Genomic DNA, 25,764 nt, shown 5'->3' on the forward strand with positions numbered 1-25,764 from the left:
GGAAGCATGGTAGGGCTTTTGCCACCTCTGTGTTGAGAACTAAAGTAGGAGAAGACACGTTTGTCTCCGCTTCCTTCAAGCCGTTAAGCAGACTTCCATGTCTATTTTCTTGCAGACCGCTGCCATTTCTGTTGGTGATATATGAGTTTACCAAGCGGCTGTCTCATCCGGCGTCCCTATCTCCTCTACCATCGACGCTTGTCGAAATGTTTTTCGCTCACTCATGTGTGCTGCGCTCTTCTATTCGCGAAGAAAAAATAGTAGAAAGGCGGCATGCTCGTGCCCTGTATTCAGCCTGCTGCTCCAGCGAGTACTTCGTTACAAGCCGAAGTAGGCAGAGAATCTGGAGACAGTTTTTAGATATCGTTAGGTGCCTGACAACATGTCAAATCTTGGGTAGAATATGAGGCTTCTGTCCTTTAGGCGACGTCTCTGTGGCTTGTATGCAACAGGGTCTGCCTGGTAAATTCGATGATGTGATAAGTGCTCACCACACCATTGGTAAAAAGGTGCAGCATGGTCTGACCTCCGTACCTGTGATCAGCCTTCTGAAAGAAGTTCTTTCAAATATTGATGGTTCTGCCCCATGTGCTTCCTCCCCTCTGAAGAACATCTCGACATAGAAGCTATGTCTGCGCATCTCTCCTGAAAATGATATTGCGAGAAATGATATATACCCTCCTACTCTTACATGACAGGCTGCTGAAGTCGAACATGTTGAAGTCATGTGGTTTCCTGGACTAGAAATTGGGGACTGGGGTGTGCTGCACTGGCATCGAAAGGTGTGCTATGCTACCAGCCACTCAAATTCGACCTCTAAGAATGGCACCATGTTATCTTCATGTGGCATTCCTCTGGTTCTCAGACTTGCAAAGGGATCGAAGCATTTCCGCATCTCCTCCCAGTTTAACGTACTGCGAATGGTCGCATATGTGACTGCTCGCTGCAATTTCTAGTTCCGCATGCGCACTCCTACTCCGCGTGCTTGAAATGAATTTGAAGTATGTTACCAGCGTTTCTGATATGATTCAAGCATGATCTGCCTTGAATATCTTCCGTGAAGTGCTTCGATTAGATGCTCTTTGTCTGCATCATTCTCTCTCGTCCAAAACCCGTGCAACGATCACTACATGTCTGTAGCTGCCTCTGTCTCTAATTGCATACCAAGAGTTTCTGGACGCTCTGAAGTCTAACTGCATACTATCTATATATACTACCTCATTCTTCATCTATATCATGTGAGAAACATGCCTTGTTCTCTCTATTGGCGAAAACGTTTTGAGACGCTGGAATGCTTCAGCGACTACAGACAGTTTACCCCCATGATGAATTATTCAAAACAGACAATGACGAAGTTAGATGGACTGGTTTTTGCTTCCTTTTTCAAAAAGCTGCTCCTGACGTAGTATATGCACACCTTCCCTCAGGCTCAGATCTCCAGCACAGCCGTGATATCTCGCACTCCGGTCTTTCAAAGCTCAACGCAGCAGCTCTATGTCGCTCGCTTATCCATATTCAGTATTATCCCCTCAATACTCGCTAAAACTGAACTTGCCGCATGTTCGATTTCTCAAGGCCTTATCTGCTGTGATCAGACTGCATGTAAACAACATTTGGGCCTGGCTCTTCCTTCACTCCCTGCGCAACTTCTTCACGGCTTTCTTCCAAACTTAATTCTAGCAAGCGGCATGTCTCCTTCTGCTCTCTCTGCTCCAACCCCGATTCAGTCATCCCCATGTGTTCGTGTCTCCCGCCTTTCAGAACGAATAATGCCAGCTAAGAATATGGAATGTCTACTGTCCGATTTGATATGGCATTTGCCAATGCTGTTGCTGCCTGTTCTTCGAAGGCCTTAATGTCTCGTGAGATGTCAGTCCTTCCGTGTTTCTCGATTTGCATCAACGCGTATGCTTCGGGCTGCAGCTTGTCCTCCATTTTTTTGCCGTATCAGATCTCTAGCTCAAGATTCTCTGCTCCCATCTTCTCAAGTCAAAACGCTATATTTCCTTCTTCTGAAAACCAACAAACTCGGCAATCATGTCTGCTGCTCCCTGTGACGATTCGAGGTTGCGGATATAAATTGCACAGATGGGCTGTCTGTACTCATCTATCGCACAATCTACACGTCGTTCACAAGAAAATGCAGGAAAGGAAAGGTGATGTATTCTAATCCTGGGCCAAGTTGCCATACGCCACTTCTATATGTGCGCCTCTTCTTCTTGCTCGTATTTTGCACCCGAGAAGACTGTGCTCTATTCTCTCCGCGATAAAAAGTGATGGCTCGAGATCATATCTGCAGTTGCTATCACGCAAAACATCGAAATGGGCATCCAGTTTGTCCTTCTGCAGTCTTCTCATCGCGGCAATACTTCGTCAGGGTACGATTATCACAATATCACGCACATCAACTAGGCGTAATCCCCAGGTAGCATGAGTACCTCCCGAGCCTGCTTTTTTGCAGTATTTATCACATGCGCCTAGTACTCTGTCCAGAACTTCATGCGCTTGCGCGTATGATTTCGCCTCCTCTGCTTTGTTGCGTCCCTGCGAGCTCAGTCTCCATACTGATCAAAAGTCGTCAAAGAAGCAAGATGGGGTGTTCTAACATTTCTGTCTCAACGACGTTAACGCTTGCGGCACGCCTGGATCTTTGCAGTTTCTTGCGAAAGTACAAAACTCGCGATGCTCATTCGTTGCATAGTTGATATTAATCGCTGAGCTGCATCCTCAAAACCACGAGAGAAGAGACTTGCACACTCTACTTACCCCATCTTCCAAATCTTGCGCTTATTAGCGCATGTTCGTCTTACTCTCAGAAATCGCTGGTAATGAGAAAGATGGGTTTGCTCCCTGCTCCCATCACAGGTATACCAGCCAAATCATCTTCCGCCCTATTACTAATTCAAGCGATTTTTTGCGCTTGTCTGCTACTAAAGCCTTGCTCAATGCGTGACATGCGTGCGAGTCTATGGCACAGCTCATGTAACAGAAGACTTGACCACATCAGCGGGATCGCTGTTGCGTCCAGAAGATCTTCCAGATTGCGAGATGCTTGCAGATGGCCACTGACAGACTCCCACTTTGTAGGTTCCCTGACCTGCGACCGGTCTCTTGTGCTGTCTGAGAGTGGAGTTCCTATACTATGTCTACTCGCGCTCTATTCAATTGGATGCTGCTCCTGGCTATAGATGTCTTGGCTAGTCCGGAATTCGATACCTGCGTATTCAAGTGATTGCGAGTCGAGGATGTAGCCAATAGGCGCAATTTCGGTGCAGGCTTGAATGCGGTCTTACGGACGGAACGATGCCCAACGAGCCTGACAAGGTATGTAGCAGTACCGGGCGGCACGACTGCTGAATGGGGTAATCTCGAACATTTTGTTCCCATCTGCGCGACTTCACTGTGCATCCGCCGTAGTGAGCTGAGCAGGGATGCTCACAAAGAAGTTCCGTGGCTGTTGCCGTCCTGATTTGCATCACAGCGTAGGTGCGTGTTCTGAGCTTCGACATCCAGGACCTTTCCCCACACGGGAACATCGAGTGCCCCTGTGCGATCCACAGCGGGAGTCCGCTTCTTATGGACACGGTCGTGAATGACCTTTTCCGACCATCGTACATCCGAATCGGGAAGTCTCGGGCCTAATCCGGCCTCGGGCGCTCGCTCATGGCTCAAAAGTTGGCAAGTATGTCTCGAAGCATTCGAAATCAAGTTTTGCGCAGTGCTCGACGGAAGTTCAAGAATTTCTGTTTCGAGAAAGTGTGATGTAGCTTCAGTGGCGACGGTTGTGAAAGATGATGTCGGAGCCGACAAAGAATGATGTCAATTAGGAAATGCAGGCACGGGATGACGCAAGGATTGGAATCGGCGAGTCTGGCCGCGCGCGTTGACGCGCGACCTCCATCCCGAAGCTGGGGAATGCACCGTCACAACAACCACGTCAACATGCTCATCAGCCTGAGTCGCCGCGGCTTCGGTGTTATATCACGATGTCTGGTCACTGTGCATCATCAGAAGATGGCTGCATTCTCCGTCAAGTCGCTCGACCACGTAGTCATCACGGCTAAAGACATTCCGACGACTATCGAATTCTACACGAAGCGATTGGGTATGAAACACGAAGTCTTCGAAGCGAGTGGAGGCGAGCGCCATGCTTTGAGCTTTGGAAATCAGAAGTTGAACCTTCATCAGTCTGGGAAAGAGTTTGAGCCGAAAGCACAACATGTCCAGCCAGGATCTGAAGACTTGTGTTTCGTTACAGACTATCCAATTGATGAGGTCCTGAAAAATTGGCAATTAAATGGCATTGAGGTGAGATTCTGCTATACTGGTGTGTGCCTGCTATGCTGATCCTTCTTCGAAGGTCTTGGAAAGTGGCAAGGTTGTGGAGCGAACTGGGGCTGTGGGGAAACTACGAAGTGTGTATTGCCGTGATCCTGACGGTAACTTAATTGAGTAGGTGGTGTAAAAGTGCTCAGAGAAGATATCACTGACAGCCGTTGTGAAGGGTATCGAACTACGTCTAGTACATTACGATGACGTTGCAGACTCGCGGGGGTTCTGTTGCCTCTTAGCGCAACAGGGAGGCCTTCATAATGCTCAGATGCTCCTGTGAATACTGACCAATCAATTCGCGATTTTTGCTGCGTCTAATTTCTTGTTTGAGTTCTTTGTCCATGATCATATATGCTCAGAGGTGTAGTCAAACGAGAATGTTGCGACCTCCTCCTTGTTCTACGACTGAAGGTACGCTCTGAGGCAGAGCTGTGGTTGTCAGATATGTCAGCTTCATAGCCAGGCATCTCCTCGTCCGCTGGTGGAACTGCGGGTTCATGCAAAGCGGATTTGACTCGGTGTTGCGTTATCTCATCCAGGACCGAAGAAACGACGCCCAACGCGTAGTCCAAGATATTTTGTGGAGTGTCTTCGGTGTCCGGTCCTGCGTGCGTCTTTGCGCCTGACTCTAACCTGGGGTTCTGACCAAGTGCATAGAAGCCAACCTCTCTCTTTCCTGTCCGCGCGCGGCGGAGTCGTTCTGATCGTGGGAGCGGATCCGAAACTTCGTCAGGATCTCTGACCGAAGACAGTGTTTCGAAATACTGAGAGGTTGAATCGTTGTCAGAGCCTTTGCAGAGCAAAAGCTCACGAAATTGGATCAAAGCCGATGTCTCTTGTTGGGACGCTGCCCCGTCGCCAGCTGCTCTGGGGTAACGGCCGCCTAGTGAATCTCGCGTGGGGAGCGAGTGTGTGCGATTCTCTGTCAGCTCTCCAAGCCCTTGTACCGGCGTAAGGTTTTTTTTCCGAAGGTATTCGATCGGGTTCGATGCCTCCCTCCGTTTGAGCGCTTCACGTAGCTTGAATGAGCGGACCGATGCGTAACGGGAGGAGTCAGCGAATTCTTCGGTCGAGCTTTCAATTGAGACATCAGATGTGGCTTGTTGTGGCTTTACATGGGTCGATGTCGCATTCGAACGTCTTCCGATAACCTCGCTTTCGTTGTCTTCTCTCGAGGCTCTCTGGTTCATGTCAGTAGAATTTCGTAATGATTCTGGATTGAAACTAACCTGGCTGTTTTTAATAGCTTGCCTCAGGAGCTGGTCCTCTCTGCCATGGCTGGCCTTTTTGGACGCTGCTTTCGTTCGACGCAAATCCTCTCGTGATGCTTTGTTCCTGAGGATCTGCGCCTTTATATGTTCCTCTTGTTCGTCGCGAGAGATGGATCTGATCGAATTGATGGATCCACTTCGAGAGGCGCCTGACTCACTTGGTAACGCATGAGCCAGATCTGGTCGTCTTTGGTAGTCTTGCAGGGCGACCTGTGCGGCTACCATGCTTCTTGGGATGAAGCCGCAAGCGAGCCACTCTCCCTTGTCTCCTTCGTTCGGCTTCAAGCCAAAGCTTTCTCTGACCTCATCGAGTCGAATCCAAATGCTGGCATCAAAAGCGTTTATCGCTTCTGCTCTCATGTACAGCACGCCTTTAGGTATCATTGGCAAATCGCCATGTTCAAGCCAGACGGGGATCCTCCCTGAGGGTGTGTCAATCCAGCCTGCCTGCAACTTTGAAGTTTCAACGATCAGCTTTGTTGCATGAGGTGTCATTCTATCACTCTCACTAAGTGCTGAAGCACAAAATGGATGCGCTTCCAACGCGAGCTCTTCATCTTTGTCAGCGCAATTTTGATGTCAAAAGCCATAATGAGTTGCGACGCACCTTCGTTTTCAAAGACAGAAATGAACTTCGTACTTAAATTTGAGCAGTTGCTGTGTATTAAGTGTGTGTGCAGATCGCTCCGCGTAAGGTCCTCGCACTTGAAATCGAGCTTTGCGCGGAGGTCTCCCGGTGCGGGAGTGACGATCGAGCAATTCTTCTGGTCGATTGTCGCAGACGCAACATTTTCAACGACGATATACAAGCACACTGGGGCTAGACGACGGGAAGGAAGTTCGTCGACTGGCGAGAATGCTTTTGGCTGTCTCGTGGATGTCATGTTGGCCACGTGACAAGTCTTGGCTGAATGTTGTACATCCAAAAGGCTGTAGTGAATGGCGGCGGAACAGATCAACGATCGTTGTTTTAGCAGTGAGATATATTCAAAAATTGGCTATGGGTTAGACCAAGTGCGGAGATGCGACAGGGTTATCGCTTCCAATTCCGAACCATGGCTCTCCACATAGTCCCCCAGATTCAGGGTCTGGACGTGCGTAGCAGTTTCTTGAACCTGGTTATTTCCAACATGTCAGACGCATTCTGTCGCAGCAGATATGGATTGGGATGAGCAGCGGACCGCTCCAGATGCTTGAATTAGGATTTGGAGTAAGCTAGTCCATTTCAGTGGATCAGCAGTATATAAGCCGGCTGGCTTTGAGAACAGCTCAACAGAGAAATCTAATTACTTCTTGCTCAACACTTTCGCCTATCGAGATCATTCAACTTCAAAACATTCATTGCCCGAAGATGATCAGATGAAGAAACGCCAAATAGCAAACACAATAAGTGAGTCGACACAGAAACGCCAAAATATGCAATGTGTACTGTACGCGGTCCCACTTAAGCCAGTAATATGACTGTGTTACACAGAACTGTCGACCAGGCCGCTGTCCGAAGGCCGAATCTCGTTATAGGTAGTTGGAGATCTCAAGATATCGGAAATATTGTCATGCGATGCGCCCCTTCTCCCTCAAGATGAAAACGTCTCTTCAAAGAAGTCGATACTACGCAAACCCACGCGGCGTCTCACAGCTGCTCGTACGCTGTCGTTGAAGCCTCCAGGTCCACACACTGTGACTACCATGGCGCCAACTTGCACTAGGATTTGCTCATCGACGATGTTCTGAGGGTCACATCTCTGCGAGAAAATCTGTGCTCTGATGGGTAAAGGCAATGACTCTGCGGCTTGCGAAGTCGAGCGCGATACATACAGCTGTATCTGCACGATGTCGGCGCAGTCCGACATGGCTGCAAGCTCCTCAAGCCAGGGGTATATCCACTTAACACACTCGATAGTCGGTATACACCACACAAGCACGATCTTTCTCGTAGCCAAAGTGTTGTGGTGATACCCCGCTAGCAAGTGTCGTACAAATGACAGCTGGTGTGTGATGCCGGCACCTGCGGCAAACAGCACGACAGTACCGTACGAGTCTAGGCTATGGTACCCACCGTATGGTCCCTCGATCGCACCCCATAACTCGACGTGGTCCGTCTTGGCCTCAGACGCTCTGTCGTACAGCGAGCGGGTCATACCCCTACGCGCGCGGACGATACACGAGATCGTGCTTGGACCATCTTCTACCATCAGATCCGCCACGCTCAATTGGAGCTTTTCAGAGTCCAACCTGGTATATCCGGAAGAAGTATGCCAAGCTATCGAGAATGGGTGTAAGGAGAGTGGTGCTACTCGTGGCAGGTATACGTAGGTGTGTGACCCTGGCTTGACATTCCACGATTGAGGTATCGAGAAGGTAACTCGCGTTGCTTCTCCGGGTAAAGCTTCAAGCACGACTCTTGTCCAGGCGCGTTGCTTCCAGGCGAAGTTGTAGTATACCACACGGCCCATCCTTATCGCAGGTTCCAGTGCAAGTAATATGACGACGACGTAAGCCCAAGGAAGTTGCGGCAGAGCATGCTTTGCCATGTGATAATAGACTCCGGATATTGATACGATAATCCCGAGACGGTGCAGAGTCAGAAACGTGTCGTAGAAAGCTCGACGGAGCGGTCCGAGTGACTGCAGTAGTAGGAAGATGAAACCGATAAAGCCGGCGAGACCCCATCTGTAGGACACCGATTGCTCGATAATCCACTTGATGCTGGCCCATCCATTCTGTCCCTCATAAGTGACTTGGTAGGTGCTGTAAACGAATGCGGCAACGTGAGCTGTTGACTCGAGGACGACCAGTCGCGCGGCCCAACGGTGGAAGAGGTTGAATGTGTCGTAGCTGATTCCCAATAGCCAGATGAGCGGGTTGTTGCGGAGGGCAAACAGGACCGTAATTATCAAGTTGAATGCTGCAAGGGCGCCGCATCGTCCTCGAAGCTCCGCAAATCGTTGTGCTGTAGGTCGTTCTGGGATCGCTAGACAGAAGGCAACGTTGCTAGTAATGTAGATTATGATGACAAGGAATTGTGGCCGTGTGGGCAACGCTCTGGCACTGACGCTGGGCGTCACCTGTAGCTTGCGACTGTGTCGATCACCCATCAGCGGGGCATAGAGGAAGTATCTCTTCAGCGAGCCTAGTATGGAGTATCTGTCTCTCTTCCAGAAATTCTGGCCCCTACAGGAGTTTATAACTGAGACACGACGACGGTCGTTTCGTAGGTAAATGACACTCCGATATGCAAATGCAAGAACAATCGGAAGTAATAACGTCGCTATCAAAATGTTGATAAAGAGGTAGTTGGCAGGCTGATCTACCCCTGTGAGTCCATGACTAAATTTGAAGGGGTCCAAATTCGATGATGAAGCGTTTGCATGGACATCGTCGATGTTGGGTTCGCTCGATGTGAAGAGTTCATTGTGGATGGACATAGTTGAAGGGGTTGATCTAGTTCTGCCTGAACGTGGGCTTTTCGTGTCAGCGGACCTTCTCTTGAGCTGTAGCTGGTACACCTACTTGGAGGAAAGTCTGTTATCGAGCCTGACACCCTGATTGAGATTATGTGGAAGATTGACGACCTGTAGCGAGCGAAACGTCGCAAGACTGGTCTGATGAGGTCTTGATATTTTGTGTGGGTGTCACGGACACCTAACAACCGGACGAGCTGAGTTCAGTCAGCTCCAACGCCACGTGGAAGTGTAATGGTGTATACAAATATCGCACTGGAGGTCTTCGGTAGATCGCGGATCTATATAGCAGTGACTGAGGCGTAGAGTTAGACGCCTATAGCTCACGAGGCGACGTCAGTGGTGTGATCTTGTGGCTTGCTTGTGACATCTCACCTACGCCGACTAGGACAGCCCGCCCCAGTCAACATCGAATTCCGACCACCTCCTAAAGAGCCAGGGCTTTGTTACCGCCTGCATACGGATGATATGAGTAAGGCTGGCCAGAGTCATTGATATGATCTTAGAAGAACAAAGATTGCCCAGCTTGGCGAGGTGGGATAAGGTGCTTGTGTGCCACAGACAGCTGATGTGTCGCAGTGGCTGCAATATCGTTCAGTAGCGTGCTGGACTAGCGTGTGCCACCCTCAATCAAGGTTCATAGAGCCGCCTTTCTGTCATGAGCAAGCCACAGTAGTCTTGGGCAATGTTCCGGACCTATGGGTCGAGGTGTTCAGCAGCGTTCTAAGTTCCACTCTCGATATGCCATAAGCGGTTGGATGGATGATGGATGAATGTTTTGGCAGCTGATAATGCTGAGACTCCTGAATAAATCGACTCAGACGACGGGATAGCCTGCCGATCCATGCCAATCTGCATACACCAGAGAAGTAATCGTTGCACAGCGAATGTGTTCTGTCAGCTTTGAGCTCCAGTCCCATCTCTTGTGTCATTCTGCTACCGGTGAGCAGCACGCTACAGCCGATTCTCAGCTCTTTCTCGATCAGACTATGCAAGAAAAATGCCGCTACCATGGCAGACTTGCTGCTGGACAGGCTTGCGCCCTAGAAAGCCAAGGACAGTGCCACGAACTATAGACCCGGAGGCAGCAAGCGCAGTATCGTCGTTGTCCCCGACTCTCGTCTTCTGCATGGGACCTTTGCAATATGACGCTGTTATAGCGAATTCCGCAGCTCGAGAGGCCTAGATATGCTGACCCGGATAAAGTGGCCATGGGCCGAGAATAGTGCACTTTGCATAATACAGGTTGTCGGATACCGAGGAGCTGAAGCGCCGTCTACATTATGAATCCAGGCGGCTTGGTCCCCAAGAATGGCCTCAAAGTAGTTCAAACACAGCAACTCTCCTGGGTACTTCGAGCTTCCGTGGCAGTGCTGCATAACAACCCAGGCAGTATCACAGGGGTTCCCACAGAAGCCGAAGTTGGAGGTCAAGAGGCTGTAATACCCGCCTTTGTATGTATGTTCGAAGGTGCCGTCGTATTCTGTTTGCTGGTACTATCAGCAGTGATGAAAGAGCGCCTTTGATCTCGTGTTGCAATGCAGCCCTGAGCACGATTTAGCAAACTCAAAACTGTAGAGCGCAATGACTGGCATCATGTCGGCAATTCCGAGCAGAACAGCAGTTGGATTCGGCCGAAACGTGGTCGAGGTGAAATCGTGGCAGTGTGGTAGTCGTGAAGTTGTACGATTGAAACTTGAGTTACGTGCGGAGTACGTCATCGCTAGGACTGAGCTTGGGAAGGGACGAAGTGTCACACCACGATAACCCAACGCGACCTAAGGATTTATTAGCAGCCTACGGCGTCGCCGTACTGTCAGCTCTGGACTCCTTCGGCATACGTTGATCACCTTTTTCTCCTTCCAAATTTCGACACTGCTGGCGCAGATCCACCAAACAACGAACAGCAGTCGAAACGCAATGTTCTAGCCAATGCTTTCGGTCGCGAACCACACAAGTACGCCCAGCGTCTCCTTCAGCGCTTTTTTCTGTGTCTCACAATTGTCTGGCACTAGAGACGACTTGCATCGTACTCAAAGCCACGCTGAATAATGCGAAAATGAACAGCACCACGGGGAAGAGCCGTTGGAAGTATGCGGTAAAGCGCGGCCCGACGCGATCTAGATGCCGTTGCCGAAGGCGTATCACTGAGTGGAAGTTCACTGCATCGAGCTTGAGCAGATCGTAGCGCCAGCGAGAGCTGATAGCTTTGTTCGGTACCGAATCGAACGCAGAGATGAAGGCAACGAAGGCCTCAATGGTCGTGCTACCATCGTCAAATGATACCAGACCGTAACGATAAGCCACGGTCGTCTTGGCTATCCTGTTCGACAGGAACATCGCATAAGTACTCCCAGAAAGCAACAGAAGTCGGGTATGAGGGCAACGTTTTCAGATATGCAATCCGTTCCACCCACAGACAACGCACTGCAGGGTCCTCAGTGAGCTGTATCCTTCGGTCAAGCACCGGTTGCTGAGTAAGGGAGATAATTCCTGGCGATGGACCCGTCCACTAGAGCTTTTTATCCAACTGGATCAGTTCTGGTAGGTTGAGATCCCCTACACAATACGGTGCGTCTAGACATACCCGAGGCACATCTGGTAGCGTTCTATCCGCTGTGCGACTTCGAAAGCAGTGCGGCTTCTCTGGCTCCTGGTGGTAATTGAGGTCCCTACAGAGCTCGTCGCATTGTGGAAAGAGCACTTGACGACCCATTCACAGCTATTCTGCCCCTGTACTCGAACTCGAAAACGTTTTTACGCCTTCTGGCGAAGTTGCTGTAGTGATCTGATCTGCCTGCGCCATGGGTTGAAGTCGTGGAAGGTGAACATGGAGCGCACAAACTGTTGCTGCAGCGATAGTCGTTCAGATACATCTGAATTGCAGATGCGGACCCACATGCAGGGCATGCAAATGCTGTACAACTCGATTGGTTGCCAGAGCAAAGCCACCACCACCATGACAACAGCACCCTTCAGCTGAACACAGCCCACCTCACTGCGCCAAGCTAGGTTACCCGTGGGTTCAATACTATCGTAGTCAATTCCCGGCTCAACGTACAGGTAAGTAGCCGCAGAAATGGGGGTAGACCATGATCCATCAAGGGATGACACAACGAGACATGCCGTGCAGTAGCCTTCCATCCCTGCCTAGCAAGATTCACACATATTAACTGAGTTGGCATCTAAATCCCTTTGATGGTGGTGTTGGAGACGGTACCTTGGTGGCGACCCCTCACGCCGCCCTGAGGCCCTCTCCGATCAAGCCGTTTCACCACTACAGCCTTAAAAAACAGAAAGGGTCTCTTCAGCGAAAGGATGCATGAGGTGGCTCGCTATTAACAACAAACGGCGGCCTGAGGTGTCAATCTCGGTCTCAATGCGAGGATGAGTGATTCGGCGTTCGTTCCCCCCAAAACATGCGACGTTGCTGGTGTTTCAAGGGGTGCAGAAGACGACAATAGCGACCCAACGAGCGGCCCTGCTACCTCGTTTCCTGGGCATACCTCGGTGCCTGTCTGTCATGCTCCCTTCATGTGGTCTGTAGATTGATCTCAGCCTTGTGGCATGGAGAGGGCGTTTCAGAGGCTCGTGAAAGGAAGCCTTAAGCCTGCAGATGCGCAATCAGCACGCGACGGTGAGATTCACAGCTTCCTTTTCGGCATCGCTGCCCCCGCAGAACGACGAAAAAGATAGGAATCGGAGACCACAGCGACCACAGATCCGTAACAGACTGCCTTTATCAGACGTACAGCCACAGCGGAAGAGTTTCGAGGTCACGGAAGTGCGCTACGCCGCGCACCCTTGAACACGGGGCCAAGCGTTCGGCCTTAGCGTGGGGTTGCCCCCTGAACATCATATACACCGGTCACTGCAGGTCGCACGACGGCATAAACAATCTTCCCCCTCGACGCCTGGAGCGATCCTTGCTTGTACAAACATTGTTTCCTTGATATAATAAGCCTTGAATCTTGAAGAGAGGTTGTTTGAAACGTCACATCTACCCAAATCATTCAAGTTGTTCCCCTTTAAACAGCTGAGTCTGAACCTTTCTCAAGCTTGAACGATACTCGACAACCTCAAAGCACCAAAATGTCGTCATTCACACAAACACTGCCAACTGGCCTACCGACATCACCACGCGCAAATCGCCAAATGCTGCTCCCACTCGACACATCGTTCCCAGCCCAAGACTCCACACCATCCTCATCCTCGGACACACTCGCAAGCCAATCACAGCAACCGACACCAAACACACGGCACCGCAACCACGACTCGCTCATCTTCATCAACGCGACCATCCCCTTGAGTCCTGCGTCTTCGACATCAAACGACTCCAGCAGCGATGCTCTGCTCGACGGTCTCACGCCACGCAAACGCAACGGCTTTGTCCGCTTCTTCTGCTGCTTTGGCCGCGAGGAGCGTGCGAGAAGACGGGTGTTTCGGGAGACGCAGTTTGAGAAGGTTGGGGAGAAGAGTCATTGGTCTGAGTACTGAGCTCTTGCTTTCGTTATCCGGAGCGACACGCGGCAACGATTCCATCTTGAAGGCCACTAGCTGCTATATGGTATTGAGCTGATACAGCATTGCCCGATGAGAGTCACTTACCGATGGCCTCGGTTTTGAACAAACGTTGGCGGCATTTCTTAATCTTTCATTCTTGTACCTATATTCACGGGCTCTGATATGCCTCGCTGTGGGGCTTTTGTCAGCTCATCTCCTTTGTACTGTGTTCATAGCTTCGGCGTTCGGGGTCTCGGTCCATTCTCTCTTCGTATCCAATACCAAAAGCCGTTTGGCAGATGCCAATGTCATCAAAAATAAAACACCAACCACTACTGCATCGTGCCACCCTTTCGTCTGTGCTTCCTCGTCACACTGCGTTCCCCAGCCACCTGCAACTCGAGTCATTTATCTCCTCACTGGTAGCTCGCCCCTCTCGTGCCAGCAACACGTGCGCCGCTCCCAACGCGTCAAGAATTGTTCCTGTGTCTTCAGCATGATAGATTGAGAAGGAGGGTTTAGTCGACAGTGCAACTGATGTTGATGCATCGGTTTCGTGTACATTATGGTGGTCGATGCTTGTGTTGTTTATGACTCTGTCCATTTGAGCCTACGTAAGCCTGCGTTTTCAGTATGAATGTGCCAGTCTGCGTGGTCTCCCCACAGGTTCGAGTCGTGGAGGAGGCACATAGCAGACCGTGTCGCGCTGGGCGAAGGGTGCTTGGACTGACGTGTTGACAGCAACGGTGGGCGGGGCGTGACAGGTCGTCCGTGTCTCCGAACAACACGAAGAGGGAGCACTGACCGGCTTGGCACGATGCTCTCATCGCAAATCTCTCGCTCCACCATCAACCATCTGCATTCCAGCCCAGTTCATCTTCCTCTACAACCCATCACGTCCATCATGTTCGCTGCCAGGAACGCTTTCGCCCAGGCCCAGCGCCGCGCTTTCTCTGCGTCGGCCCGCCAGGTACGCACACCCCCGGCAGCTCCGAGGCTGTTCAGCAGCTTTTCGCAGCGGGACGGACACGCCAACGGATGCCATTGAGAGCATGTGCACTAACACAGTGGTTGCAGTCCTCCAAGGTCACTGTCCTCGGTGCCGCCGGTGGTATCGGCCAGCCGCTTTCGCTCCTCCTCAAGCTCAACCCTCGCGTCAGCCAGCTCTCCCTCTACGACATCCGCCTCGCCCCCGGTACGCCAATTGCCATTTTTACCCGCCATTGACCGCATACTGACCGCGCTGCAGGTGTCGCTGCCGACATTGGCCACATCAACACCAAGAGCGAGGTACGCCGCCGCCGCTCCAGCACCACAGACAGCAGCTAACACGGTCAGGTCCGCGGCCACGATGCTACTCCCTCCGGTCTCGCCGAGGCCCTCAAGGGCGCTGAGATCGTTGTCATCCCCGCCGGTGTGCCCCGCAAGCCCGGCATGACCCGCGACGACCTCTTCAACACCAACGCCTCCATCGTCCGCGACCTCGCCAAGGCCGCCGCCGAGCACGCCCCCGAGGCCAACATCCTCATCATCTCCAACCCGGTGCGCCCGCTGATTCCACACATGCAACGCCTCTTCGCTAACCCAGGCAGGTCAACTCCACCGTCCCCATCACCGCCGAGGTCTTCAAGGCTAAGGGCGTCTACAACCCCAAGCGCCTCTTCGGTGTCACCACCCTCGACGTTGTCCGCGCCTCCCGCTTCATCTCCCAGATCAAGAACAACGACCCCGCCAGCGAGAACATCACCGTTGTCGGTGGCCACTCCGGCGCAACCATCGTCCCCCTCCTCTCCCAGTCCGGCTACAACCTGACCGGCGAGCAGCTCGACAACTACGTCAACCGCGTCCAGTTCGGCGGTGACGAGGTCGTCAAGGCCAAGGACGGTGCTGGTTCCGCCACCCTCTCCATGGCCATGGCCGGTGCCCGCTTCACCGAGTCGCTCCTCAAGGCTGCCCAGGGCCAGAAGAACGTCATCGAGCCCACCTTTGTCGACTCTCCCCTCTACAAGGACCAGGGCGTCGAGTACTTTGCCTCCAACGTCGAGCTCGGCCCCAACGGTGTCGAGAAGATCCACCCCGTCGGCAAGATCACCGAGTACGAGCAGAAGCTCCTCGATGCCTGCCTCGCGGACCTGAAGGGCAACATCAACAAGGGTGTCAAGTTCGCCGCCGAGAACCCGTAAATGCTTGCATATGGGGCGTGAAAAGAGCTGTGGTGTACTAGTAATGAACGTTATGGTCACCGGAACTGGACTAGGCCGGGTTTCATGTGTTTGCCATTTCAGCGATGCAACTGGAGCAGGCCTGTGTAGATTTGATCTGTACCTTAGCACAAAATACTCCGTTTGATCTCCTGAACTTGGATTGGTAGATGCGTGCGCCAAGACACTAACTGTCGAGTTAGCGATACTCTGTATTCGCTCTGCCAAAGCGTGGGCGTCGACAACTTCAATCACAACATCCTACGTCGCGATAGGCGCTCGTCGCCTATTTGAGTGCCGACGTCGGAACATTACAGATAACATGCCCGATATGACAGAATACCAAGACGATTTACCTGCAGCCAAGAGGTCAAAGATGGGGCATAGTTACCATGCTTCGAGACGCTTTAGGAAGGTTGCTATCTGACGTTGGGGCTGGAGAACGTTGCCCGTCTCCAAGACAAAAAAAATGTCCCGAGCCTGGAAGGATCATGACTTGCAATGCAGGACGATCCGTCGGCAGTCAACGGCTTTCGCCAGTCAGTCGAGAGGTCTATATCCGAGATCGCATACCCAAGTTATATAAGGCTTGAACACCCCTTAGTTGACCAATTCCCTCATACTGACCATGGAAAGCTACTTGATCCGCAGAATTCCTACCATGGCACCCTCAGTCCTAACTTTGGGCCTGCTGGCTTTGATCCTCAGTCAGCACACGGTAATAGCGGAGGGAGGCAGTCACCTCATCAGTCGCCAGGCCAATGGCACAGTCGCCAGTCCGCACTTCACTGCTATCTCGGACTACGTCGACTCCATCACGGACGAGCTTTCAACGATCAACACGGAGATCCACTCGAACCCAGAACTAGGGTATGAGGAAGTCAAAGCGCACGAGCTTCTGACGTCGTTCATGGAAGAGCAGGAGGGCTGGAGCGTCACTCGATCGGTCGGCAACATATCGACAGCCTTTATGGCCGTGTTCGACGGCAACGGTGGCGGCCCCGTCATTGGCTTCAACGCAGAGTACGACGCTCTCCCTGAACTCGGCCATGCCTGTGGCCACAACCTCATCGCCACGGCATCTCTCGGCGGCGCCCTCGCCGCTGCACAAGTCATGCGCAGCGAGTCCCTCGGCGGCAAGATCATCCTCTTCGGAACGCCTGCAGAAGAATCGCTGGGCGGGAAGGTCAAAATGCTCGAAGCCGGCGTCTTCGCCGACGCAAAAATCGATATCTCGCTCATCTCGCACCCGACATCCGCCGGCGACAGCCCGTACATGACAACCACGTCCACGGACCGCGTCGACGTGGCTTACACGGGCCTCGAAGCGCACGCCGCCGCCAGCCCGTGGGAGGGCATCAACGCGCAAGACGGGCTGCTGGTCGCCAACAGCGCGCTGAGCTACATGCGGCAGCAGATGCGGCCCTCGGAGCGCGTGCATGGCTTCATCTCGAGCGCAGGGAGCCGCATCAACGTCATCTCCGCGAAAGCAGAAGGGTCGTACCAGATCCGCGCAAACGACAACACGCAGCTCGCCAACCTCACAACGCGCGTCGAGAATTGCTTCAAAGCGGGTGCGCTCGCCACGGGCGCGGCGCTCAACTTCACCATCAGACCGTACGGGTACGCGAACCACGTCACGAACGACCTCCTCGCGGCGAGCTACGCCTCGTACTTCACGCAGCAGGGCGGCACCCTCGCACCCGCGGAGACAGACAAGCTGAAAGACCCCTCCGGCTCGACGGACCAGGGCAACCTCAGCCACGAGTGGCCGAGCATCAGCCCGTACTTCCAGATCTTCAACGAGGACGGGAGTGCGCCGCTGACCGGGCCGCACACGCGGCTTTTTCAGGTGGCAGCGGGTAGCAGTCGGGCGTTTGAGAAGAGCCTTGTCGTTGCGAAGAGCCTTGCTGGCGTGGCGGTTGATGTACTCACGAAAGAGGGGCTTTTGGAGAGTATTAAGGAGGAGTTTGAGAGGACGAAGACGCCCAGTCTAAGGAGGAGGGGGAGTGCGGTGTTTGGAGTGGTGTGATTTGATGGCTTGAGGCGGTTGTGCGAGCGAATGAGTGGTGAGAGAAGTAGTCGTCGAGTAACGAATTCAATGCCAGTCAGATCCTATAACTTATCCATGACCGCGGGTATGATTCATGGCGGCTTGACTGCCGTCTCCAAAGAGCACATCCTCAACAACATGCTAGTACGGTAGTACCTAGACAGCTTCACCAACCCACAACCCCGCGGCGCTATTGTCGCAGGTGACCTGAACATGTAAAGCACACAACCCTTTGACTCTGCTCGAGCGTTCTATCGTTGAAAGTGACTCTTGAGCAGCGAGGTAGCCCAGTCTCGAAGGTCCAACCTCAAAGTCCAAGGTCGCTCGTACGAACTCATCTTCACGGAGCCGTGAGGCCATCTGCCATCTGCCTCGGCTCTGCAGGCCCCATGTTGTCTGTGCGCTTCAGTTGTGGGGGTGCGGGGACACGGGCATGAACGTGTCGACAGCGACAGCGACAGCGTTGCTTTGATATATGTAGTATTGCGGGTGAGATAGCCGTTGCGCAGCGCGCTGGTCCGAATCAACTCCGCCGAGCCTCATCACCTCAGCCTTGATGCGCTGCATGTGAAAGCCGTCCGGGCTGGCGGCGCTCGAGAGCGACGTCACGCGGCGGTCTGGGCAACATCCCTGGACCTCGGCTGGGCGAGCTCACGACGCACCGGCTGCAGCGACTACTGGTCGACCTGACACGCGTGCACTCTGGCCGAGGATCATCGTAGCCTGCTAGAAATTCTGCCCTCTCACGGCGTGCTGTCTCTCTGCTCTTCCTTGCTTCATCCCTCTTTTTGTAATGTTCAGCAGAGTTGCGCGAGCGCGAGCACCCGCCTCGATACTTCGCAGACCCGTCACCCACATCCAGACGCCCAGGGTACGTAGAGACGGGCCGTGTCAATCGCGCGCTTGGAGCTCACTCATGCACAGACAATCACAATGGCGCCCGCCAGGAAGCAGTCTTCGCTGCCAGAGGGTAAGGACGGTCGACATCCATCACGTGCAACAGCTGACGGCGCAGGCTACAAGGAGGACCACAGCAAGGGCGCGATGCTGCGGTTCGAGGACTCGCTGCCCCGACTGCCCGTGCCGACGCTCGAGGAGACGGCGAAGCGGTACCTGAAGTCGGTGCACCCGCTGCTCTCCCCGACCGAGTTCGACGCGACCACCAAGGCCGTCAGCGAATTTGTCGCGCCCGGCGGCGTCGGCGAGACGCTGCAGAAGCGCCTGGAAGAGCGCAGAGCGCGGCCAGAGATCAAGAACTGGCTCTCCGAATGGTGGAACGACGCGGCGTACATGGGCTACCGCGACCCCGTCGTGCCCTACGTCAGCTACTTCTACTCGCACCGCGACGACAAGAAGCGCCGGAACCCCGCCAAGCGCGCGGCGGCCATCTCGACGGCGGTGCTCGAGTTCAAGCGGCTGGTCGACCACGGCGAGCTGGAGCCCGAGTACATGAAGAAGCTGCCCATGGCCATGAGCTCGTACGAGTGGATGTTCAACTGCAGCCGCGTGCCCAAGAAGCCCGCCGACACCAGCGTCAAGTTCCCCTTCAAGGAGAACCAGCACATCATCGCCGTGCGCAAGAACCAGTTCTGGAAGATCCCCCACGAGGTCAACGGCAAGCAGCTCAACACCAGCGAGCTCGAGCTGCAGTTCAAGCGCATCTACGAGAGCGCTGTCAAGACGGACCCCGTCGGCACCCTCACCTCGCAGAACCGCGACGTGTGGGCCGAGGTGTACCCCAAGCTCAAGGCGGCCTCGGCCGTCAACGCGGCGACCATCGAGGCCATCGAGTCGGCGTCGTTTGTCGTGTGCCTCGACGACGCCAGTCCCGTGACGCTCGAGGAGCGCGCACACCAGTACTGGCACGGCGACGGCGCCAACCGCTGGTTCGACAAGCCGCTGCAGTTCATCGTCAACGACAACGGCACCTCGGGCTTCATGGGCGAGCACTCGATCATGGACGGCACGCCGACGCACCGCCTCAACGACCACGCCAGCAAGCTCATCTTCACCGACGCCCTGCCCTTTGACGACCCCTCGATCCGCTCCGACCTGCCCAACCCCAAGCCGCTGCGCTTCGAGCTCAACGCAGAGCTCAAGCAGGACATGGCCGCTGCAACTGCGCACTTTGCGCAGCAGATTGGCGCGCACGAGCTGCGCGTGCAGGCGTACCAGGGCTACGGCAAGGGCCTGATCAAGAAATTCAAGTGCTCGCCCGACGCCTACGTGCAGATGATCATCCAACTCGCATACCACAAATTCTACGGCAAGAACAGGCCCACATACGAATCCGCCGCGACGCGCCGCTTCCAAGAGGGTCGCACGGAAACATGCCGCACCGTCAGCGACGAGAGCGTGGCCTTCTGCGCCGCCATGGCCGATCCCTCTGCGACCGCTGAGGAATGCGTGGCGAAATTCCGCGCCGCGCTCGGTGCCCACGTGAAATACATTGGCGACGCGAGCGACGGCCGCGGCGTCGATAGGCATCTTTTCGGACTCAAGCGTTGTCTCAAGGAGGGCGAGGCTGTGCCGGCGCTGTACACGGACCCAGCGTTTAGCTACAGTAGCACGTGGTTTATTTCCTCCTCGCAACTATCCTCGGAGTACTTTAATGGATACGGGTGGTCGCAGGTTGTTGATGATGGGTGGGGGCTTGCGTATATGATCAACGAGAACAGCATTCAGTTTAATGTGTGCTCCAAGGGCTTGGGCTCGGTAGGTCTTCCCATCACGTTGAGTGGGTGGGGTGTTTGCTAACGAGGCATTTAGGATAAGATGAGCTTCTACCTGAATGAGGCTGCGGGCGATATCAGGGATATCATGATGCCTACGCTCGAGGCGCCCAAGGCGAAGCTGTAGACCCGTCGCGACGAAGTTGGGGTGAAGTTGGGGTGAAGTTTGGGTGAAGTTGGGGTGAAGTCAGGATGAAGTCAGGATGAAGTCAGGATGAAGTTGGGATGAAGTCAGGATGAAGTTGGGATGAAGTCAGGATGAAGTCAAGAACGTCTAGAGTCGTAGAAAAGTCACCTGGCCAAGACCATCTAAGAGCATCGGGCGTTTACACGGGTGATATAGGTGATGTTGTGGTGATGTTGTAGTGATGTTGTAGTGATGTTGTGGTGATATAGGTGATGTTGTGGTGATATAGGTGATGTTGTGGTGATATAGGTGATGTTGTGGTGATATAGGTGATGTTGTGGTGATATAGGTGATGTTGTAGTAATGTTGTGGTGATGTTGTAGTGATGTTGTAGTAATGTTGTAGTGATGTTGTAGTAATGTTGTGGTCATGGTGACGGTGAAAGCGCTCTTACACCTCCGTTACACCTTGCCCAACTTTGACTTTGTGGATATGGACTACATTCTGCCCGTTTTCGGCCGTGAAGTGTATACATACTATACTACATACAAGACAGCATAGTACTGTACAGTACTGTACAGTACTGTACAGCACAGTACGGTACAGCACGGTACAGCACAGTACAGCACAGTACAGCACAGCACGATACAGCACAGTACGGTACAGCACGGTACAGCACAGTACAGTACAGCACGGTACAGTACAGTTGACGTGGTCACATGTCTCGATTACCCGACAAGAGCGTGTACCAAAACAGCAACGCAGCGCCTACCGCAACAGCAACGCAGCGCCTACCGCCTGACCACCTGGTGGAGATGCTCCAGAACCTAGTCAAGTCAGTCAATGCATCAGTCAAGCCAGTCAATGCATCAGTCAAGCCAGTCGATGCATCAGTCAAGTCAGTCAATGCACCAGTCAATGCATCAGTCGAGCCAGTCGATGCATCCGTCAGTGGTCAAGACGCGAGGCGACGTACCTCTGGCGCAATCACGCCGTGGTTGACCAAGTTCTTGGTCAAAATCTGCAGCACCTCAAACTGCTCGTCGTGGGTGAGGCCGGTGATGGCGGCCTCGAGGACGCCGCCGACGGTGGTGTGGTGTGTGGCGATGAAGCTGGCGTAGTAGAAAAATGCAATGGAGCCCATGATGAACTGGCAGTCGAAGCGGTCCGTCATGCCGCCGTGGCCGGGGATCGAGTCGCCAAAGTCCTTGATCTTGAAGGTGCGCTTGAGGCCCGAGGCGAAGAAGCCGCCAAACGGGGCGATGAGCGAGGCAAAGGTGGCGAGGATGACCATGTGGAACTGCACGGGCATGACGTCGACCCTGTGCGGGATGGGCAGGTAGGCGGGGATGCCCTCGGGGATAAAGGGCACCGTGTACACTTTGGAGACGAAGACGGGGTTCGGGCGGCACTCGAGGCCGCTGAAGATGTTGGCGCCGAGGTCGTTGACGGGGCAGATGAAGAACTTGTACTGGGCGAGGAAGTGGGTGGCCACGACGCCCCAGATGACGGTGAAGAACCAGGCGCCGAGGAAGCCCTCCCACGTCTTCTTGGGCGAGATCTGGATGAGCTGGTGGCGGCCAAAGGTGATGCCGCAGAGGTAGGCAAAGATGTCGTTGGTGATGACCATGCTGATGGGCAGGATGAACCAGATGAAGCCCTCGAAGATGTTGTTGATGACAAAGTGGGCCTGGCCGACGATGAGGAAGAGGGCCATGTGCGTCCAGGCGAACTGCGTGAACTGGAACTTGTAGTGGCCCTTTTGCAGCGAGAAGACGAAGAAGACGAAGCCTGGACGGTTAGCAGGCGCCGACCGCGATTCAACCACGACACGCACCGATAATGTACAGCATAAACGAGATGAACCGGTGGTGGGTGGCCAGCGGCAGCAGGATCCGGTCGACGAGCAGAATGTGCTTGAAGTAGTAGATGACGCTCTCGCCGTACAAAAAGTACATGGCCGTGCCCAGGAAGTACCAGTTCAGCGACTTGGTGAAGCGCAGGCTGCGCGCCCTGCTGGGCACGTTGGCGATGGCGATGACCTCCTTGAAGCAGATGACCTGCACCGCCGTGATGATGACGATGATGTACAGATGGCCCGCGCCGAGCGCGAAGAAGAAGCCGCCAATCATGACGAGCGTCCACGTCGTGCGCACGATGAAGTTTGCCTTTTTCTTCTCATACTCCGTCTGCGCGGGGGCGGGTGGTGCCTGCCATTGTCAGCGGGGGGGCCTTTTTCTGGACGCGGACAGACGCACCGCGCACTTGTCGAGGGCGCCGTTGCGCGTCGGGCTGGCGGGCTGCGAGCCCGCCTCCGACATGTCCGACAGGCTCATCGACGCGCGACGCGCGCGGCCATTGCTCGCACTCCTATGTGCAAACTTGACGTCCTTGCGAGGACGCGCCATGGGGGGGACGGAGGGGGCCGAGGGCCGGGGGCGGACGCGGTCGGCGCAGAGAAGCTTGTCCGTGTTGGCGGCGAGAGGACGCGGCGGTAGGCTGTCGCGGCGGTGGTCTGTCGCGATGGTGGTCTGTCGCGGTGGTGGTCTTGCGCGGTGGTGGTCTTGCCGTGGTCGCCTTCTTCCGCGGTCAAATCCCGGTTGGGTTGAAAAGCTGCGGGCCAGAGCAACGTCATCTTAGACTCCCAGGCGTGGCTAGCGGCATGTGAAGTTCCGCATCCTCCGCCAGCCAGGGCAGCGCCAGACCGCGCGACGCGTTCACCGGGCCTCCGATTCGGCCCTGCAACTTGGCCTGCGACTCGGCCCTGCAATCCCGACAGTGGGTGCGATGCAGTCATGTCGGCCGACGACGACTTTGACTTCTCCGACCATGGCCTCGACGACCTGCCCGCGAACGCCATCGCGCAGTTCGAGGCGGCCGCCATCCGCGCGACGCAGCAGCCGCAGACGGCGCCGCGATCCGACTACGGCCTCGACGACGACGACGAGGTCGTCAACCTCGACGACGAAGCCCCCGACGCCCCCGACGAAGCCCCCGACGCCTTCGACAAAGCCCCCGACGCCTTCGACAAAGCCCCCGACGTCTACGACGAAGCCCCCGACGAAGCCCCCGACGCCCCCGACGAGGGCGCCGCCGTAGACGAGAGCCGTCGCGTCGGACACACGTCGCCCGTCGCGCCGCCGCGCCCGTCGCAGGCAGACCCCGTCCGGCTGCGCTCGCGGATCAAAAAGGTGGGCAGCGCTGTGGCGTCGTCGGACTGCGCTGACGGCTGCAGCTGGAGCAGGACCAGGCCCGCGAGAGGAGAGACGCCGACGACCTCAAGGCCCGGCTGCAGACCAAGGCCGGAGAAGCAGACACGCTCCGACGACGCCACCATGCCGAGCTGCGCCGCCACGAGCGCCACCTGGCCGACCAGCAGCGGCTGCACGGCGACGAGCTCGCGAAGCTGCGCGCCGAGATGGAGCAGCTGCGTCGCGACAAGGAACACGCCGCCACAAGCAACCTGTTCCACCAGCACGACGCGCGCGACGCTGCCATGGCCCCGCGCACCAGGAAGCCCATGGCGACCAGGGCGAAGCCCAGTGCCGCAGTCAGCCCGGCTGCGACACCCAAGAGGCTGCCGCGAGGCCCCCTGGCCGACGGCTTCGACCACGGCGACGTCGCCGCGGTGTCTCCGTCGAGGGCCCGCGAGCGGCCGAGAGCCGCGACGCCAGCTCTGGCGGCCAAGCGGAAGCGGAGCGCGGGCGACAACAGCCCGGTTCCTCTGCAGCTGAGCGCGCCGCGCTCCCAGCGCCGCGAGACGGACGCCGAGCTGGCCCACGGCGAGCCAATGGACGCCGCGCTGCTGGACTACTTTCGGAGGGACGACGGGCGGTTCGAGCTGCTCCATCGGCTCATGGCCCACACAGCGCCAAACGGGAAAGACCGGGTGCTCGAGGCGCTCGCACAGCACGCGTTTCCGTCGGACCCCGCGAGGCGGCTGTCGTCGATGGTCTACGATGCCCTGGCTGCCAAGACGTTTGCAGACGCGCACGCTCTGGCGCTGGACATGGCGCTCGCCGTCTGCCAGCTCTGGGCGCAGTGTCTGGCGGAGAAGCACTACGCGCCGGTCAATGTCCTGCTCGATGCGCTGCACTTTGTACTGGCCTGCTCGCGGTGCGAGACGGCCTGCGCGATCAAAGCCCGCTTCGTCCCGCTGATGGTGGACTCGATCGACCTCGTCGCGAACCCGCTGTCGAGAGCCGCAAAGGCCGGCCGCGACGCCGTCAGCGCGCTCTACGCCTCGGGCCACGGCGACGTGACCGCGCACATTGACGTCCTGGCCTGTCTCGACATGCTGCACCTCATCGCCACCAGCTGCGTGGGCCTCTCCGACACGGCCGCGGCCGAGCTGTGGGCGTCCATCCCCTCGGACTTTGCCATTATGCTGCTCAACCCCGAGCAGCCCATGGCGCAAATCTCCCTCACCCTGCACATCCTCGCCACCTCGGCGCTGCCCTCGTCCATTGGGCCCATCAGCCCGCAGCCCGGCAGCCAGGCCGCCGGCGAAGACGCCCTCATCGGCCGACTGACCAACCTGCTCACCGAGACGCCGACGCTCGCCGCCGACGCCGCCGCCGACGCCGCCGCCACCCTCGCGCTGCGCCTGCAGGTCGTCGAGCTCCTGTCCACGCTCGCCGTCCCCGCGCACGGCGCCGCCCGTCTGGGCTCGAACCGCATCTGCACGGGCCGGCTGCTGAAGCACCTCGACCGCGTGATAGCCGGCCTCTACCAAGCGCCCCTCGCCCCCACGCAGGACGCGGCCGTGGCGTCCATCAACGCGACCGTATCGCTGGTGCACCACATCGCCACGACCAACCCGGGGTTCGACGTCAAGAGCAAGCTCGTCCACACTTTGGGGGGCGTGCATGCCTATCTCGTCAGCCTCGCGCGCGTCGCGTTTAGCGAGGCTCTGGTGCTGGAGGCCGGTGTGGACGAGGGGACGGTCGACATGGCGCATGGGATTCTGGACGGGGGGCTGAGTATGGAGGAGGGCGAGGCGTTTGCCGGGGTCTTTGGGGTGGCGTAGTGCCTTTGCATTGGGCTGGATTGGCGTGATGAGTTGTGATGTTGGCATCGTGAGT

General features: G+C 55.4%; 10 protein-coding genes across 10 annotated transcripts; 6 read left to right on the forward strand and 4 right to left on the reverse strand.

The window, feature by feature from the left end:
• The first annotated feature begins 3,838 nt into the window (after nt 1-3,838).
• M421DRAFT_422148 (Glyoxalase/Bleomycin resistance protein/Dihydroxybiphenyl dioxygenase) lies at nt 3,839-4,645 on the forward strand. Its single transcript, XM_033593070.1, has 3 exons — nt 3,839-4,308; nt 4,361-4,452; nt 4,505-4,645. Exons 1-3 carry the CDS (start codon nt 3,844-3,846, stop codon nt 4,521-4,523), a joined length of 576 nt encoding a protein of 191 aa, XP_033447156.1. The 5' UTR covers nt 3,839-3,843; the 3' UTR covers nt 4,524-4,645.
• A 1-nt stretch (nt 4,646) lies between these two features.
• M421DRAFT_6477 (uncharacterized protein) lies at nt 4,647-6,487 on the reverse strand (the record flags this gene model as incomplete). Its single annotated transcript, XM_033596190.1, has 3 exons — nt 4,647-5,513; nt 5,562-6,025; nt 6,211-6,487. The coding sequence occupies 3 exons, from the start codon at nt 6,485-6,487 to the stop codon at nt 4,647-4,649; spliced, it is 1,608 nt and encodes a 535-aa protein (XP_033447157.1).
• A 365-nt stretch (nt 6,488-6,852) lies between these two features.
• Nucleotides 6,853-9,334, reverse strand: M421DRAFT_422149 (ferric reductase). The gene is made up of 2 exons (XM_033593071.1): nt 9,114-9,334; nt 6,853-9,065 (listed from the first exon to the last, which is right to left on the reverse strand). Exon 2 carries the CDS (start codon nt 9,026-9,028, stop codon nt 7,178-7,180), a length of 1,851 nt encoding a protein of 616 aa, XP_033447158.1. The 5' UTR covers nt 9,029-9,065; nt 9,114-9,334; the 3' UTR covers nt 6,853-7,177.
• Nucleotides 9,335-11,065: 1,731 nt separating this feature from the next.
• M421DRAFT_12729 (uncharacterized protein) lies at nt 11,066-11,317 on the reverse strand (the record flags this gene model as incomplete). Its single annotated transcript, XM_033587349.1, has 1 exon — nt 11,066-11,317. A coding segment is annotated over one exon (252 nt), but the record flags the coding sequence as incomplete, so codon positions are not given.
• Nucleotides 11,318-12,841: 1,524 nt separating this feature from the next.
• On the forward strand, nt 12,842-13,991 carry M421DRAFT_422150 (uncharacterized protein). Its single transcript, XM_033593072.1, has one exon. The coding sequence runs from the start codon at nt 13,157-13,159 to the stop codon at nt 13,559-13,561; it is 405 nt and encodes a 134-aa protein (XP_033447160.1). The 5' UTR covers nt 12,842-13,156; the 3' UTR covers nt 13,562-13,991.
• Nucleotides 13,992-14,471: 480 nt separating this feature from the next.
• On the forward strand, nt 14,472-15,750 carry M421DRAFT_66331 (malate dehydrogenase; the record flags this gene model as incomplete). The annotated part of the gene is made up of 5 exons (XM_033596312.1): nt 14,472-14,537; nt 14,645-14,762; nt 14,817-14,857; nt 14,906-15,109; nt 15,160-15,750. 5 exons carry the CDS (start codon nt 14,472-14,474, stop codon nt 15,748-15,750), a joined length of 1,020 nt encoding a protein of 339 aa, XP_033447161.1.
• Nucleotides 15,751-16,002: 252 nt separating this feature from the next.
• M421DRAFT_422152 (uncharacterized protein) lies at nt 16,003-17,923 on the forward strand. The gene has a single exon (XM_033593073.1). The coding sequence runs from the start codon at nt 16,430-16,432 to the stop codon at nt 17,798-17,800; it is 1,371 nt and encodes a 456-aa protein (XP_033447162.1). The 5' UTR covers nt 16,003-16,429; the 3' UTR covers nt 17,801-17,923.
• Nucleotides 17,924-18,390: 467 nt separating this feature from the next.
• Nucleotides 18,391-21,019, forward strand: M421DRAFT_422153 (carnitine O-acetyltransferase). Its single transcript, XM_033593074.1, has 4 exons — nt 18,391-18,692; nt 18,746-18,791; nt 18,837-20,536; nt 20,591-21,019. Exons 2-4 carry the CDS (start codon nt 18,755-18,757, stop codon nt 20,678-20,680), a joined length of 1,827 nt encoding a protein of 608 aa, XP_033447163.1. The 5' UTR covers nt 18,391-18,692; nt 18,746-18,754; the 3' UTR covers nt 20,681-21,019.
• Nucleotides 21,020-21,227: 208 nt separating this feature from the next.
• M421DRAFT_186710 (phosphatidate cytidylyltransferase 1) lies at nt 21,228-23,450 on the reverse strand. Its single transcript, XM_033587945.1, has 5 exons — nt 22,939-23,450; nt 22,518-22,890; nt 21,657-22,471; nt 21,310-21,507; nt 21,228-21,253 (listed from the first exon to the last, which is right to left on the reverse strand). Exons 1-4 carry the CDS (start codon nt 23,086-23,088, stop codon nt 21,472-21,474), a joined length of 1,374 nt encoding a protein of 457 aa, XP_033447164.1. The 5' UTR covers nt 23,089-23,450; the 3' UTR covers nt 21,228-21,253; nt 21,310-21,471.
• A 25-nt stretch (nt 23,451-23,475) lies between these two features.
• M421DRAFT_102043 (uncharacterized protein) lies at nt 23,476-25,709 on the forward strand (the record flags this gene model as incomplete). The annotated part of the gene is made up of 2 exons (XM_033586715.1): nt 23,476-23,871; nt 23,916-25,709. The coding sequence occupies 2 exons, from the start codon at nt 23,476-23,478 to the stop codon at nt 25,707-25,709; spliced, it is 2,190 nt and encodes a 729-aa protein (XP_033447165.1).
• Nucleotides 25,710-25,764: the final 55 nt, after the last annotated feature.

This window comes from Didymella exigua, assembly GCF_010094145.1.
Source record: "Didymella exigua CBS 183.55 unplaced genomic scaffold M421scaffold_19, whole genome shotgun sequence".
In the NCBI taxonomy this organism is placed as follows: Eukaryota; Fungi; Ascomycota; class Dothideomycetes; order Pleosporales; family Didymellaceae; genus Didymella; species Didymella exigua.

Coding starts and splice junctions, on each gene's coding strand:
- M421DRAFT_422148 (XM_033593070.1), top strand. CDS start 3,844: ATGACGCAAGGATTGGAATCGGCGAGTCTGGCCGCGCGCGTTGACGCG. Junction 4,309..4,360: donor GGCAATTAAATGGCATTGAG/GTGAGATTCTGC, acceptor CCTTCTTCGAAG/GTCTTGGAAAGTGGCAAGGT.
- M421DRAFT_422149 (XM_033593071.1), bottom strand. CDS start 9,028: ATGTCCATCCACAATGAACTCTTCACATCGAGCGAACCCAACATCGAC.
- M421DRAFT_422150 (XM_033593072.1), top strand. CDS start 13,157: ATGTCGTCATTCACACAAACACTGCCAACTGGCCTACCGACATCACCA.
- M421DRAFT_422152 (XM_033593073.1), top strand. CDS start 16,430: ATGGCACCCTCAGTCCTAACTTTGGGCCTGCTGGCTTTGATCCTCAGT.
- M421DRAFT_422153 (XM_033593074.1), top strand. CDS start 18,755: ATGGCGCCCGCCAGGAAGCAGTCTTCGCTGCCAGAGG. Junction 18,792..18,836: donor GCAGTCTTCGCTGCCAGAGG/GTAAGGACGGTC, acceptor CTGACGGCGCAG/GCTACAAGGAGGACCACAGC. Junction 20,537..20,590: donor GCTCCAAGGGCTTGGGCTCG/GTAGGTCTTCCC, acceptor CGAGGCATTTAG/GATAAGATGAGCTTCTACCT.
- M421DRAFT_186710 (XM_033587945.1), bottom strand. CDS start 23,088: ATGGCGCGTCCTCGCAAGGACGTCAAGTTTGCACATAGGAGTGCGAGC. Junction 22,891..22,938: donor GCGCCCTCGACAAGTGCGCG/GTGCGTCTGTCC, acceptor TGACAATGGCAG/GCACCACCCGCCCCCGCGCA. Junction 22,472..22,517: donor GTTTATGCTGTACATTATCG/GTGCGTGTCGTG, acceptor CTAACCGTCCAG/GCTTCGTCTTCTTCGTCTTC.